Here is a 13,022-nt window from a genome sequence, read left to right on the forward strand (position 1 = left end):
AGTCATATAACAATGACTTTATCTAGGAAAATCCTGTTTATAAGCTGGTATTACCTTTAAACACAAAATTCATTAATCTACGTATAATAAAATCAATACTACTAATAGATATAATTCATACAGTTTAAAACTTTATATCAAATTTTATTGAGAAATATTGTTAAACAAACGTGTTTCAAATACGCGTGTGTATTGTATACTTATTTTAAATAAGTGTATTAATTATAGGTTTCAATATCAAATGTAATTAATTAATCAGAGTATTTATCTTAATGATATGGATTTGTTGCAAAAAGTATTATATGTGTAATAATACTTATTTTGATTATAATCGCCTGTAATCATCATCAAGTACATTCAAATAAATTTACAGATAAAAAATAATTCTTATGTTGTGTTATGTAGTGAAATAAAAACGAATTAAAATATTAAAAGCTAATATAATAATTACACAATTAAAGTAGATGTTAAATAAATATGAGTATCATCGTAATATAATTGTATTTGTTAGTTTTTACCAATTGTCTGATGATGTCTGGGTTATGGTGTAATTCTTCCTATTAGTGTCATAATGCCCAATTAAATAACTAGAGCAACAAACGTGTGTATTCAGCAGTATTTTATTAACAATATTTTTATAAATAATTATTGTTTTAATTAGTATTGCAGTGTTTCTACGTAAAAAACGTAAAACTTATATAATATTTTTATACTAATACCCTATCATAACCTCAATTGTTGAAACAATAAGATTTTATACTGAGTGTATCAAAAAGTTGCAATTTATATTTTTTATATTCAAAATATTAAAATAAAGCAATCTTATAAATATTTTGAAATACTAGGAAGCCCACAATTGTTCTATTTGCAAACATGAATGACAAATAATAAATGATTGTTTGGAAAGCAACAAATCACACGATTCTAAGAATCATGTGTAATTGGAGAAATTAATCTCATCTAGTTAGAAATAGACGATAACGATAACAATACGTACCTCGTACCGAGTACTTACGTTCACCTATTACAAAATTAAAAGTTTCTGGTGTTTAAAACAACCATAATGTTAAAGATTTGATGTAAAACGTGAAAAGAAATCAAAGATGTCATACCTGAGTGCAATCCAATCGGCTCAGCTAAGCGGTAAGCCAATGTGGATTGAATTCTCACGCGTTCGGCCGCTTGCGATGGCGCATCGATATTATCGATATAATTCGTAATCTTTAAAGTAAATAGATACCTACAATTTAGATAACTGCGATACCATTGCCTTTTCCTCGCGCTGGCACGATACAGCTCCGTTCCGTTATGTCTGTCGCAGCACCCAATAACGTGCTTAATATGTATTATGCCGTAGGCGTGCGGATAATCTAATAACGTCGCAAAACCTCGTAGAAGTGCCGAAAACCGTCGCCGCACGTGTCACCCGCATGACGGATTAGCAGAGACCATTTTCGGGTAAGTGATGATCGAAAATTCGATCGTTTGCACGCGTTGCGCACGCCATATGCCATGCGGCATTGGTTTTTCTTTTCCAAAACCAAGAACATCCCTTGATTAAACTTACCGGATGCAAATCCAATCAATCTTATAAGATGAATCTAAATATATGATTGCTTTTAGGTAATTGATCAATGCACGATAATGATAACATGGAGGGCAAAGTGAAACGTTCGATTGTGAGCATCGTCCTCGTGACGTTGGTGCTCGTGCGTCGCACGGGCGTGCAGGGCGCGTCGCTTAACTGTGAGCCCGGCTGCCGGTGCACCGGCATCGAGATCGATTGCTCCAATTCAGATCTGGACGTGGTGCCCGATCTAAAGAATATCCAAGGCGCCAACATCGTCGACCTCTCCAACAATCGCATCGAAGAGCTGGAAGACGAGCTGCCCTGGATGGGGATAGAGCAACTGCAGTTCCTCTACTTCAACACCAACAGCATCTATTTGGTCAGTGATTTAGCATTTGACAGACTGGTCAATCTAGAATACCTGGACTTATCCAGTAATTACATGGAGCTGCTTCCGGATACGCTCTTCAGCTCCAATCCGCGTTTACACACGCTAATTCTTCAAGGGAATTTGTTCCAATCGAACACTCCGAGGATACACTCCAGTTCCATTCGACATCTGGATCTATCCTTTTGTAAGCTCTCCACGTTTACGGTGGAAAATATCAAAAACCTGCCGAGTTTAACTACGTTAAACCTGCAAGTGAATAATCTGGTGTATCTACAACCAGAGGTTTTCAATCAACATCCGGGAATATCCCTAAGCTTGAGCTATAATTACTGGGCTTGTAATTGCAGCACCGTGGAGTTGTATAAATGGGCGCTTGATAATCAACCCCGAGTGATTATTGATGAGAAATGCAATAATAAGAACAATATTCACGTGAATTTGTTCAACCGCACGCGGGAGTTCCTCTATAAGGAAAAGTGCGATATTGATGAAGATACTTTTGGCACAAAGCCGATGAAGAATCTGAGTCTGACCAGATCGCCAACCAATACGACGAATAGCTCCGTTTTTCTAAACGATTCGGATGACGATGAGAGTTCATCGTCTGAAGATGACGAGTGGCTAATCGACGCGTGGATCATCTTTGTTATAATCGCTTTGGTTATTATTTTAGTGGCAGTTGCCCTCGGTGTGGTGCTGGGTGTGTTCGTGGGACGCTTATTGCAGACGCGCGATTATAGAAACTATCGGAGGAGCAGTTCGCCGACGTTCGTCTGAGGTGTAGACTCTATTGTAGAATAGTCGCTTGCGAAACAAATTTACCGCAATATTTGCAGTGCAAATAGCGTTATGAAAGCTTTTTGTAATTACTGTTAATTATATGTGACATGTGCATTCGGTGTGCGTGCTCCACGGTAGGCTCCTTTAGGATGGTCGTGTGTGTAAATATACTTTTTACTTTTAGAGTTAATTTTTTTAGAAATAAAAGATTACGTAAATGCGCACAAAAGTGATTAATAATGGTTTGGAGACGTTTTAGTTACTCGATAAGTGATTCTCAATTTGAAATTTTAGAATAAAACTTTTACCAAGGCGCAATTGAGTTTGTGTCAAAGAAAAGCGATATTTAAATTATGTCAACCACACAATTGATTTTAAAGTTTTTGCATGTTTGATGGTTTTTACATCAAACTAGACTATAAATGTGAATCATTTTATTGTTAATTTTATTGATTAATTAAGTTTCAATGTTTTGTGTTTATTTCTTATACGTTAATTGTTATTGTTTTGTATTAAAATATAATGAAAAGCAAATCTGTAACGTTTGAGTACGCAATTAATTTTTTATAACCTTGTTTTTGATACAAAATAAAGAAAATTGGGTTATGGAGATAATAGCAGATGAATTATTTGATAACAGGACAAGGGTTTATCCACAAGTAGACTAATTTGTCAAAACTTACAAATTGTATGTTATGACTACATTTTGTCATAATTTTAGGTCATTTGCGATTGGGGGTTGCAGAATAGATACAAAATTGTCATTTTTTATGTTTCTAACAGCGATATAACTAGAAATTAATTACTTTAGTTGAGCACAAAGTAGTCACATGCAGAGCATTGCTCATAACTGATAACCAACTTAAAATTTAAGATAGCAAATGTTAAATATTCAAAGTTCATGCCTTTTCTCAGAAAAGATGTGTTTTACCGCCATTTTAATTGCCTAGGCATAAATCTGCGCACTATTAGTTTTGCAAATATGGTTACCTAGGTTACAAGTATTAAATATCTAATCTAAACAATTTATCTGGGTAGTCTAAAACAATAGAACTTAATAATAATAATTTTTATCCCTGATTAGATGAGTACATAAGACAATCCTATTTTAAATTTCATCTCTGCGTTGGTAGACATGATCATCATCACGATGCTGATCCTAGATATATTTTGACGTTTAACCTAGGCAACTAGTTATACAAACCAGCCTAGTATTATATAATGCATACTGTAATTCTTAAATATTATTATTATACTTACAGATTAAATTAAGATTTCCAATTTTGAATAATGTTATAACACGAAAATATCGTATAATTTATTATAATTCATGACTTCATTTCATTCAACCTTCAATAATTTGCGCATTAAACAAAACAAATTTAAATGATGATTGTTTGTTATTATCTTACAAAACAATATAGATTACATTATCCTATGATATTATGTTCACATTGTACCTATAAGTCTAATCACAATAGTGATATTACACATTTAAAACTATAGTCACACGTGTCGCTATGATATTGTCAGACAGAACGTTGTAAACAACATTTTACATGTAACTAACTATAAATAGGCACCATAAACGTGGCTTGTATCACACATTGCATTGTCGCACTATAATAATATCCTAATTAACTCAAATCTAGTAATGGTTGATCATTACTAAGATTAGAATATAACAAATTTCGTGCTACACTTTGGTTTGCCATTCCGGGGACCTCGTATCCAGGGTTTTTATTAAACTCCGTCCTTTTCACTTTTCTTGTCAATTTTATACAAATTGCTATGCAGATGATGCCGATGATGATCAATATTCCGATGATTATGGTGACTATTGAGAAGTAATGAATGTGTTTGGTGTCGCGGGATTTGTTCGCCAGCTCTTTCTTCACTTCCTCCCAAGCATTCAATCCGTGTGCATTTAGAGGGTTGTTATGCATCTCCAGATGCTTCAGGTTTTGAAGATCCTCATTGATGAACACATTCACGTTGAAATCCTTGATCAAATTATCGGATAAATCAATATATTCCACGGAATTTAAGTTTTTGAACATTATTGGCTGTAGAGTTGCTTCTTCCAGTCCTTGCACTTTGAATATTTTCAATTGCGGGCGTGTCTCTGAGTATTTCAAAATGGAAGTCTTGCTGTCGATCACAATTAAAGCCTTGTCTCGCATAGTGCAATGAGGATTCACTGTCAAGTTCCCTGGGTCTTCATCCAGGCAATCAATGATGGATGCGTTCTCGCAGAGTATACAGTTGATGATTTTGCAGGTAGACAGCAGGAAGATGAGTTGTACAAGTAGACACATTTTTGTTTATTGTGATAAGAACTGCACATATAACGACTTGATGTTTACTACTTCAGGGCAAACGCGCGAATCCGAACTGAATGCAAATTTGAGAATTATCACTTATTCATTGATTAGATTAGAATTTACGTTTTCTATAAAAAAAACTGTGAAGTGTGTTTGAATACGCTCAAACGACTTTCTCAGTATTTAACTGCGTATTTTACACGCAAAAGTGTGACATTATTTTATTGCGTTTTTAGGAACTATGGCGCGAATTCACTTATTAACTTTTGCACACTTAATAAATATAGCCTTTTGAGTATTATACAGAATTAGCAGACGGCAGAGTGAAAAACAAACATACGATCACCGTCGCAGTCAGTTCAAATAACTTGATAAACATATTTCTTGGAAGCGTTATCATTATCTAAATGGTATCTCTAAGGTATGATGCTCTCTGCTTACTTCCTGCACATATGCAAGTTTTTATTTGCGACTCTAACTGTGTATTGAGTGCTTATAAATTGTTTAAATAATGAAATTATATAATCAGTTCTCTAGTGTTGTTGTTAAGAGCTACAGAGTTATCTTGAAATAAAATATTTAAGAGTAATTATCAGCGCGATTTGCAATAAACAAATATTTGTCTGGATATGTGCAGTAGTATATGTTATAGTAAAAATAGATAACATGAGCGGAAACAATGTAAAATGAGTCTGGTTGTTGTACCTTTATTTACAATTTACTTTCCCGTTTTTTAGAATTGCACATGAGTAATTTCTCTGTAATATATCATCCGAAACCAACCTTGACTGAATTTTTTATAATACATACTCTGAAACAATTCATTAAGTTTTATTTAATAATTTTGCATGCATTACTGTGCCCTCTGTCTGTGAATTGCTATATTTCGAGAGAAATGTTGTGTCTTGCTCGTACATTTCTTACAAAAATTGAGAAACTGTTAAGGCGTTAAACGGGTCTGCATTGTGCTGCCCCCAATTCATCAAAATGTAACCCTTAGATGAGATGTTCACTATGAGATTATATACAAGATTATATATTGTTAAGATTATAAAAGCTATTATAAGTACGTTATGATTCATATTAATGTGAATTTTAAAGTTTTTCATGTTTTCAAATGAAGTTTTATGAAAACCTTTGTAATTAATATTGCATATATGTATTTCTTGCTAAATAATCAAATATTTTTGGATAAATGCATTTATGAGACTAGGCACAAATAAAAGACAGTGGTCTGCATTGTGGTGCCCCCAATTTAACAAATTTTAAACATTTTGGACCGAAAACAGCCAAATCAGCTGATTCTTTTGTTCCAAACCTCAAAACAGACTTTCAAAAAAAGAAAGTAGTGCCAAAAATTGAGCACAGACAAGTATAATTATTCATTGCAGGATTTACTTTGTTTACTCTCTCGTTGCGAGAAGAGTTAAATTATGATTACAGCTACCTGCTTAATTAATTTTTTATATGAACAGCTAGATGAAAGAAATCATAAAATTTTAAATATGTACTGCCAGGTTGGCTGTCTATTCTGCATGATTCTGCAGCATGTCATTAGTAATGTAGTGGAAGTAGTGCTTATATGTAGTAGCCAGTAGTAGGTGTAGTGAATAGTAAGTAGATAAAGTAGTCAAGCACTACTCGGCGTCCTGCTCGTACTGCTCATGATCACAATTCCTGCCGTACTCCTGCTTCGGCGCACGACCGCACGGTCACTTGGTCAGTGTGTGTTCGCTCGCGGCGCAACGACGTCGCACACCGCCGCCGCCGATAAATGGACCGAACACATTTGCAGGCGTCGCGATGATTAACTGAAATTATCCGAATTGAACGCAGCGAGGGGAGCGCGAGCCGGAAGCGATTGCGAGACAATGATAATACGCACATAACGGCGACGATCTCGGCCGGCCACGCGAAGAGCGCAGCAACAACCAATACTCGAAACCAAAACAACCGCATTGAAGATGAACGTGTTGCTGCGGCAGATCAACAGCTTGGGATGGAAACGAATGTTCATGTTGTTCTTCACCTTCTGGCTGCTCATCTTCATACTCACGATTCTGCCTATGTTCAACGCGCAAGTGAATAACAACGATGCAAAGACTGCTGAGAGGTTGGCCAGAGCACTTAGTGAGCTTGAAGCTCTTCGCAAGCAGAACACTGAACTGCATGAACTCTTCAAAGATATTAACATAGGGTAAGAGTTCATCTCACCAAAGAAATTCTTTAACTTAACCAAATTTGTTCTTCTAGTGGATTGAAAGCTGAAGAAAAAGAAGCCCTGGAGAATTTTCAGATGAGATTAACAAAAGCTGATAAAACAATAAGTAATAATCAGGAACTAGGATACATCAGTCAGAAAGAAGAGCCCAATCAACAATATGAAGTCACAAGAAGAAGAATTGAGAATAATATTAGAGAGTTTTGGGCATATGTGAACTCAGAGCTGGTGAATATTCAGACACAAGTGAAAAGTCTTGCACCAGATCTTGTTGGTACAATTAGTAATACAATAAAGCTGGGAATACAGCATAAAAGAAGTTTGATACATGATGTGCAGCTATTGAGTGATGTGGATGGCTTTGCAACATGGAGGGAAAAAGAAATTAATGCTCTTAGTGATAAAGTACAGAACAGATTTAAATACCTGCAGAATCCTAAAGATTGCAAGAAGGCAAGAAAATTAGTGTGCAGCTTAAACAAGGTAATCATTTCATAATAAATATTTGTTACGCGTCATTTGTAATCATAGTGACCGTGAAATTGAGTAAACATATTTAGTTGTTGGCAAATCAGAAGCAATTAAAAAACTATTTTAATTATTCGCCGCCTACGTTAGAGATAACAGTTTGATGGGTTTGTTTTTTTTGCAGTATTTCTTTATCACTTAATTACTTCAGCATGTTATGTATTTTAAGTTGATTAACGTAGATTTTAATAATAGGCGTATTATTGGTTACTTGACACAAATTTTCAATGGAATGCTTGAAAGTTAATAGAATTTTTTAGTAGTATTCATTTGGTTGTGAATCTTTAATGATTGGTTCCAGGGTTGTGGTTACGGTTGCCAGCTGCATCACGTTGTCTACTGCTTCATGGTGGCGTACGGCACCGAAAGAACGTTAATATTGAACTCAAAAGGATGGCGTTATCACCGGCGAGGTTGGGACGAAGTGTTCCTGCCGATCAGTGACACGTGCACCAGCGCTGTCGGCGAAAGCATTAAAAATTGGCCCGGTTCGTGCAACAATGCATACGGCATTCAATAATTCAGTTTCCAATACTGTCTTGTCTTTTTACAGGCACTCCTGATACGCAGGTTCTTTCTCTGCCGATAATCGACTCGCTATCTTCACGTCCGCCTTTCCTGCCTCTCGCTATCCCTGAGGACTTGTCTCAACGACTAACAAGAATTCATGGGGATCCAATCGTTTGGTGGGTGGGTCAGTTTTTGAAATATCTATTGCGTCCCCAAGAGAAAACAGCGAAATTCATTCAGGAAGCCATTACGAATATGGGTTTCAAGAGGCCTATTGTTGGGTGAGTTGAAATTTAAAATAAAATTCATTTTGTGTATGGAAGTGTTACTAATTATTTATTTAGTGTACACGTGCGAAGAACTGATAAAGTCGGGACTGAAGCGTCCTTCCACGGTATTGAGGAGTACATGGCTGCTGTTGAAGAATATTACAACCAACTGGAGCTCAAAGAACACGTCACGCAACGTAGAATTTACCTCGCTTCAGATGACCCGAAGGTCATCCTCGATGCGAAAAGTAAATACCCTCAGTATGAGATACTCGGCGATCCGGAGATTGCCAAAACTGCCGCCGTTTCAACGCGTTACTCAGACTCATCGCTGAACGGCATCATACTCGATATACACATGCTCTCGATGAGCGACTACCTCGTGTGCACCTTCTCGTCGCAGGTGTGCCGCATCGCGTACGAGATTATGCAAAACTACTTCCCCGACGCGTCCGACAAATTCAAATCGCTTGACGATATCTACTACTACGGCGGGCAAACCGCTCACAACCGGATAGCCGTACTTCCGCATGAAAGCCATCGCGCCGGTGATATGAGCCTGCATGTTGGTGATTTGGTCGGCGTGGCGGGCAACCACTGGAACGGGTTTAGCAAGGGACGTAATCTGCGCACGCAGCAGATCGGACTATATCCTAGTTTTAAAGTGAAGGACAAAGTGGAAGTGGCCAAGTTTCCCACGTACGCGAAAGCTGATAAAGGCGCTGATGTGGAGGAAAATGAGGATGAAAAGGAGGAGAACTAACTGTTACGTTTTCCCAGGTTTTTCCGAGAATACTCAGACGAAATCGATGTTCCTTAGAGGTTTTATTCTGTAATGCATTTATTTTTAGCCACATTTGTTAGGCTTCGAGATTTTCGTTCCACGTTTTCTATTGATACAACTTTTATTGACACACTGGTTATTTAACACTTGAAAAATTCTCAAAATCTTAAGAATCTTTAATTTTTTTTTAGATATTTATATGCGACACTTGCGACAATACGCAGTTGGTGTATGAAATTAGCATTTTTAATTTGTGCTTAGACAACATGACAATTAGCTTAGATATAGTAAGTAATCCGTGTTAGTTATGTGTAGATAAATTCGGCTTGCTTATTAACTTCATTCAAAATGCGAAAATGAACACCGAATACAATAAACAGATCTATTTTTAGGAATACCGTTACTAGTGGAATTGTCAACAGTGAATTTAACTGCATTAAGAAAACTTAAACACAGAAAAAAAATGTATAAAAGAGACGTTCTCGTGTAAGACATGAAATAATTATATTGTAAATATTACGCGGTAAGAATGACTGAATTCATGATATAAATAGAGAGGAATATATTGTATGTAAATGACTATTGTTACGACATGCCTAGCAAGCGAACCGAACAAAATCGTAGTGGCACACACACACAAAAACGAACAAACAGGGGTAATTTAACGTAACGATGAAAAAATGTAATTAATGTTACAACATAGTAATTTAATTTAATATAACTCTTGATATTATTTGGTGCATTTCTTTGTGTGTTACATGTTAATTACTCAAAAATATTCTACTTGTAATGATTCTGATTTTATACGTGCAATAATTTTGTTTATGAATAGTTTAGTTTATTACTGCATTGATATTTACATCAAGACATCACTCGTGACACAACAACCATCCAATACTTTATCGTTGTGCACGCGGCATATATTTAATTTGGTATATTGTAGTTTAATTTAAGGAAATGATATTTTACTTTTGTATAACAAAAATAAAACGCAGAACAGATGATCGTAATAAAAGAGTGTAAAAGCTGTGAGTACAAAAATTGACTTTCCTGTGTAAGCGCATTGTTCGCGTGATTCAGGTTTGTTTCATCTGCACGCTACGTGTCGGTGAGAGACATGAATATTTGTTTAATGGAGTGCACGTTGCTTTATTTATGTCGGACGGATGTCATTAGTATTTTATATACATTGTGGAAATATTTCTGCTAATGCATTTTATTTTTTTTATAAGCGCATTACGTTTAACCATGGCCCGTATTTTGAAGTGACTTCTTACAGATTATTTTATTTGAGAACAAATAAAACAATAATTTATGTATTCCTTTTATTGTGCGCAACCAATCATGCACGGTGGTCATGCACCGTTGTGCATAAGAGAATAGTGAGGTTATGGTCGTTGGAGTTTTCAAATTTACAACTTTTCCGATTATATTTTAATCAGATAGGGACACACACGAACTTATTTATCAAATTGAACATAAATCAATTGTTGACGATTGAATGACACTTACTGCTTTGTTTTTGTTGAATTTGCAGGTGAAATGTGAGATTTTGCGCACAAATGTCGCGCTAAAACACACTTAACACATGTTGTGATTAGGCAACCACATATACAGCTTTTTACAAAATATACTTGGTGTTATAAAAACTTGCCCATACAAGTTATTACTAAATATCTTTTAATATATATTAACTCAAGAAGAGATGCAAGTTAAAAGCATTCATTTGCAACATCGTTTCCTAAAATGTTTGCGCGTGTGATTGAAGCATTCACAATTAGTCTTTAATCATCCGGAACAATTCGTTTGGACAGTGCCCAAGTCTCGGAAGCGTGGTTAACTTACGCGCGTATGATTAATGCCGCATGCCACCGCATTCGACACACATCAGTCCATTACTTTTGTAACGAGAGGCAAAATGTCGAGTTACTTTATTTGTAGCGGAAATTTGTTTACATTTCGCGCGTTCGCATTGTGATCCGTTAATAATAGTTGACGGCAGTGCGCCGTCGCAGTAGTCGTAAACTCCTGCAACACAACTAAATTAAAACGCCAACGAAATAATTGGTGAAAACTGCGGCGAACAGTTGTACGCTTCGAAATGCCGCGCGCGAACGGCCCGAAGGCGTCGCAGAGCGGCGGTTGTATAATCCTTTTCGCCGCACTTCTTGTAATTATGGTCGGTTTCAGTCTCGGCTATTTCGCAATGCGAAAAACGCGCGTGCCCGACGTGGAAAACGAAAATTACACCCGATCAGACAGCTTAGATAACAGCATTTAACAATTAAAACCAAAAAAGTAAGTTACTTTTCAACCGCCATCTTGAATTCGGTTGAGATACTAATTTGATTGTTTTTTCATTAATTTCGAGCAGTAAAAGTACAAATTATTAACATTATTAAGTAACAAATATGCAAATGTTGATTACACACTAATGAATACATGCATTTGTGTGATTATGCGCTTTAATTGTGTTTTTAGTCAGAACGAAAGCAAGTTTTACGCAAATTTAAAGCAAAACATTATTAAAGCTTACTTATTTATATATTTATTTAGGTGAGACGCCGAAAACGCGCCCGGAACAAGACCGCAACCGGCCAAAAGAGAAAGACTTTCTTACATCATTTTACCTTACTTCTTAACGAAGCGAAGTTGCATTTCGTTTCAGTCTCGGTGCAGGTGAAATGAGCACATCAGGTTCAATATTTTCGATTTCAAAATTCACGCGTAACTCTCTCCCGCAAAGAAAAAAACGAAAAAAAACTTGTTCTTGACATATATTCAGAACGTACCTACACATCTGTACATATAGTTGTTGTTTTTGGTAATAATTAATAATGATTATAGCGATTAAAGCCTCTGCTTTTTACGATTTCAGGAGTTTCGAGATTCGGCAGATGCCAAAGTGAAATTGCACTTTCCCAGAAATAATTCGACGGAAATGTTTTATGCTCGCACGTTTCGATTTGCGGGTGTAATAATCGTCCGCACCGACGTAAAAAATGAGTTGTCGCCGTGGCAAATATTGTAGTTTTTGGCACTGGCGAGAATAACCGAAATATTTTAGCGTTATAGTGTGAGTCGAATGCAAATAATTGCAGGCAAACACGATAATTTCGCAAGTTTCTTTTAGTTTTGCTTGATTAAATAATGGTCTTGACATCTAGTTGAAAGCAAACAGATTTTGGTGCGTTGAAGCGTTGTCAAAAATATTTTTTGTATAAAAATGATTGTTTCCTATTAATATAATTAAAATTATGTATATTTTTGTATATTTTTCTGTATATTATCAAAAGAAAGCGAATGTTTAACATATTTACGCCAATTTTATGCATTTTCTTGAAATTAAAGAATTAATGTCTTATTATGCAAGTATTTCTTTATGGTATCTCATAATTCTTGATGAGATATACCCATAAACATAAAAACATTAATCTATTTCTTTGGGTGTAATAGTTATGATGTATTAAACTTTGTTACACAATTTCATGCCTTTTACTTCAAAATTCATTCGAATTCATTTTCTCCCTTAAAATAATGAATTATAAATTCATGAAGGCGTTATGAAAGAAATTCGAACGCATGTTGATGAGCGCCTTGATCGAAAAATATTATAAAACGCGCCCGCGTTTATATAAACCAGCT

At 35.8% G+C, this 13,022-nt stretch overlaps 2 protein-coding genes and 1 long non-coding RNA gene across 4 annotated transcripts; all 3 read left to right on the forward strand.

The window, feature by feature from the left end:
- Window positions 1-1,241: 1,241 nt before the first annotated feature.
- On the forward strand, window positions 1,242-3,282 carry LOC135792547 (slit homolog 3 protein-like). The gene is made up of 2 exons (XM_065303212.1): window positions 1,242-1,458; window positions 1,624-3,282. The coding sequence occupies exon 2, from the start codon at window positions 1,635-1,637 to the stop codon at window positions 2,736-2,738; it is 1,104 nt and encodes a 367-aa protein (XP_065159284.1). The 5' UTR covers window positions 1,242-1,458; window positions 1,624-1,634; the 3' UTR covers window positions 2,739-3,282.
- Window positions 3,283-6,681: 3,399 nt separating this feature from the next.
- Window positions 6,682-10,422, forward strand: FucT6 (alpha-(1,6)-fucosyltransferase 8). The gene is made up of 5 exons (XM_065302833.1): window positions 6,682-7,262; window positions 7,319-7,769; window positions 8,116-8,302; window positions 8,368-8,605; window positions 8,669-10,422. The coding sequence occupies exons 1-5, from the start codon at window positions 7,030-7,032 to the stop codon at window positions 9,354-9,356; spliced, it is 1,797 nt and encodes a 598-aa protein (XP_065158905.1). The 5' UTR covers window positions 6,682-7,029; the 3' UTR covers window positions 9,357-10,422.
- Window positions 10,423-11,287: 865 nt separating this feature from the next.
- On the forward strand, window positions 11,288-12,744 carry LOC135792336 (uncharacterized). Of its 2 annotated transcripts, XR_010548281.1 has the most exons (3): window positions 11,288-11,675; window positions 12,256-12,453; window positions 12,511-12,744. It is a non-coding gene; the product is annotated as an uncharacterized lncRNA (long non-coding RNA). The 2 variants fall into 2 exon arrangements; XR_010548280.1 differs by having other exon boundaries at window positions 12,256-12,744.
- Window positions 12,745-13,022: the final 278 nt, after the last annotated feature.

This window comes from Atheta coriaria, unplaced genomic scaffold (assembly GCF_025399875.1).
Source record: "Atheta coriaria isolate IRGN ID8LTWV9N9 unplaced genomic scaffold, Caltech_Dcor_3.1 hic_scaffold_5_pilon, whole genome shotgun sequence".
Taxonomy (NCBI): Eukaryota; Metazoa; Arthropoda; class Insecta; order Coleoptera; family Staphylinidae; genus Dalotia; species Dalotia coriaria.

What these genes read in the sequence shown, in the direction of transcription:
- LOC135792547 (XM_065303212.1), top strand. Translation starts at nt 1,635, where the DNA reads ATGCACGATAATGATAACATGGAGGGCAAAGTGAAACGTTCGATTGTG.
- FucT6 (XM_065302833.1), top strand. Translation starts at nt 7,030, where the DNA reads ATGAACGTGTTGCTGCGGCAGATCAACAGCTTGGGATGGAAACGAATG. An exon ending in AAGCATTAAAAATTGGCCCG is followed by an intron (nt 8,303 to 8,367) that starts GTTCGTGCAACA and finishes GTCTTTTTACAG; the next exon opens with GCACTCCTGATACGCAGGTT. An exon ending in TTCAAGAGGCCTATTGTTGG is followed by an intron (nt 8,606 to 8,668) that starts GTGAGTTGAAAT and finishes TTATTTATTTAG; the next exon opens with TGTACACGTGCGAAGAACTG.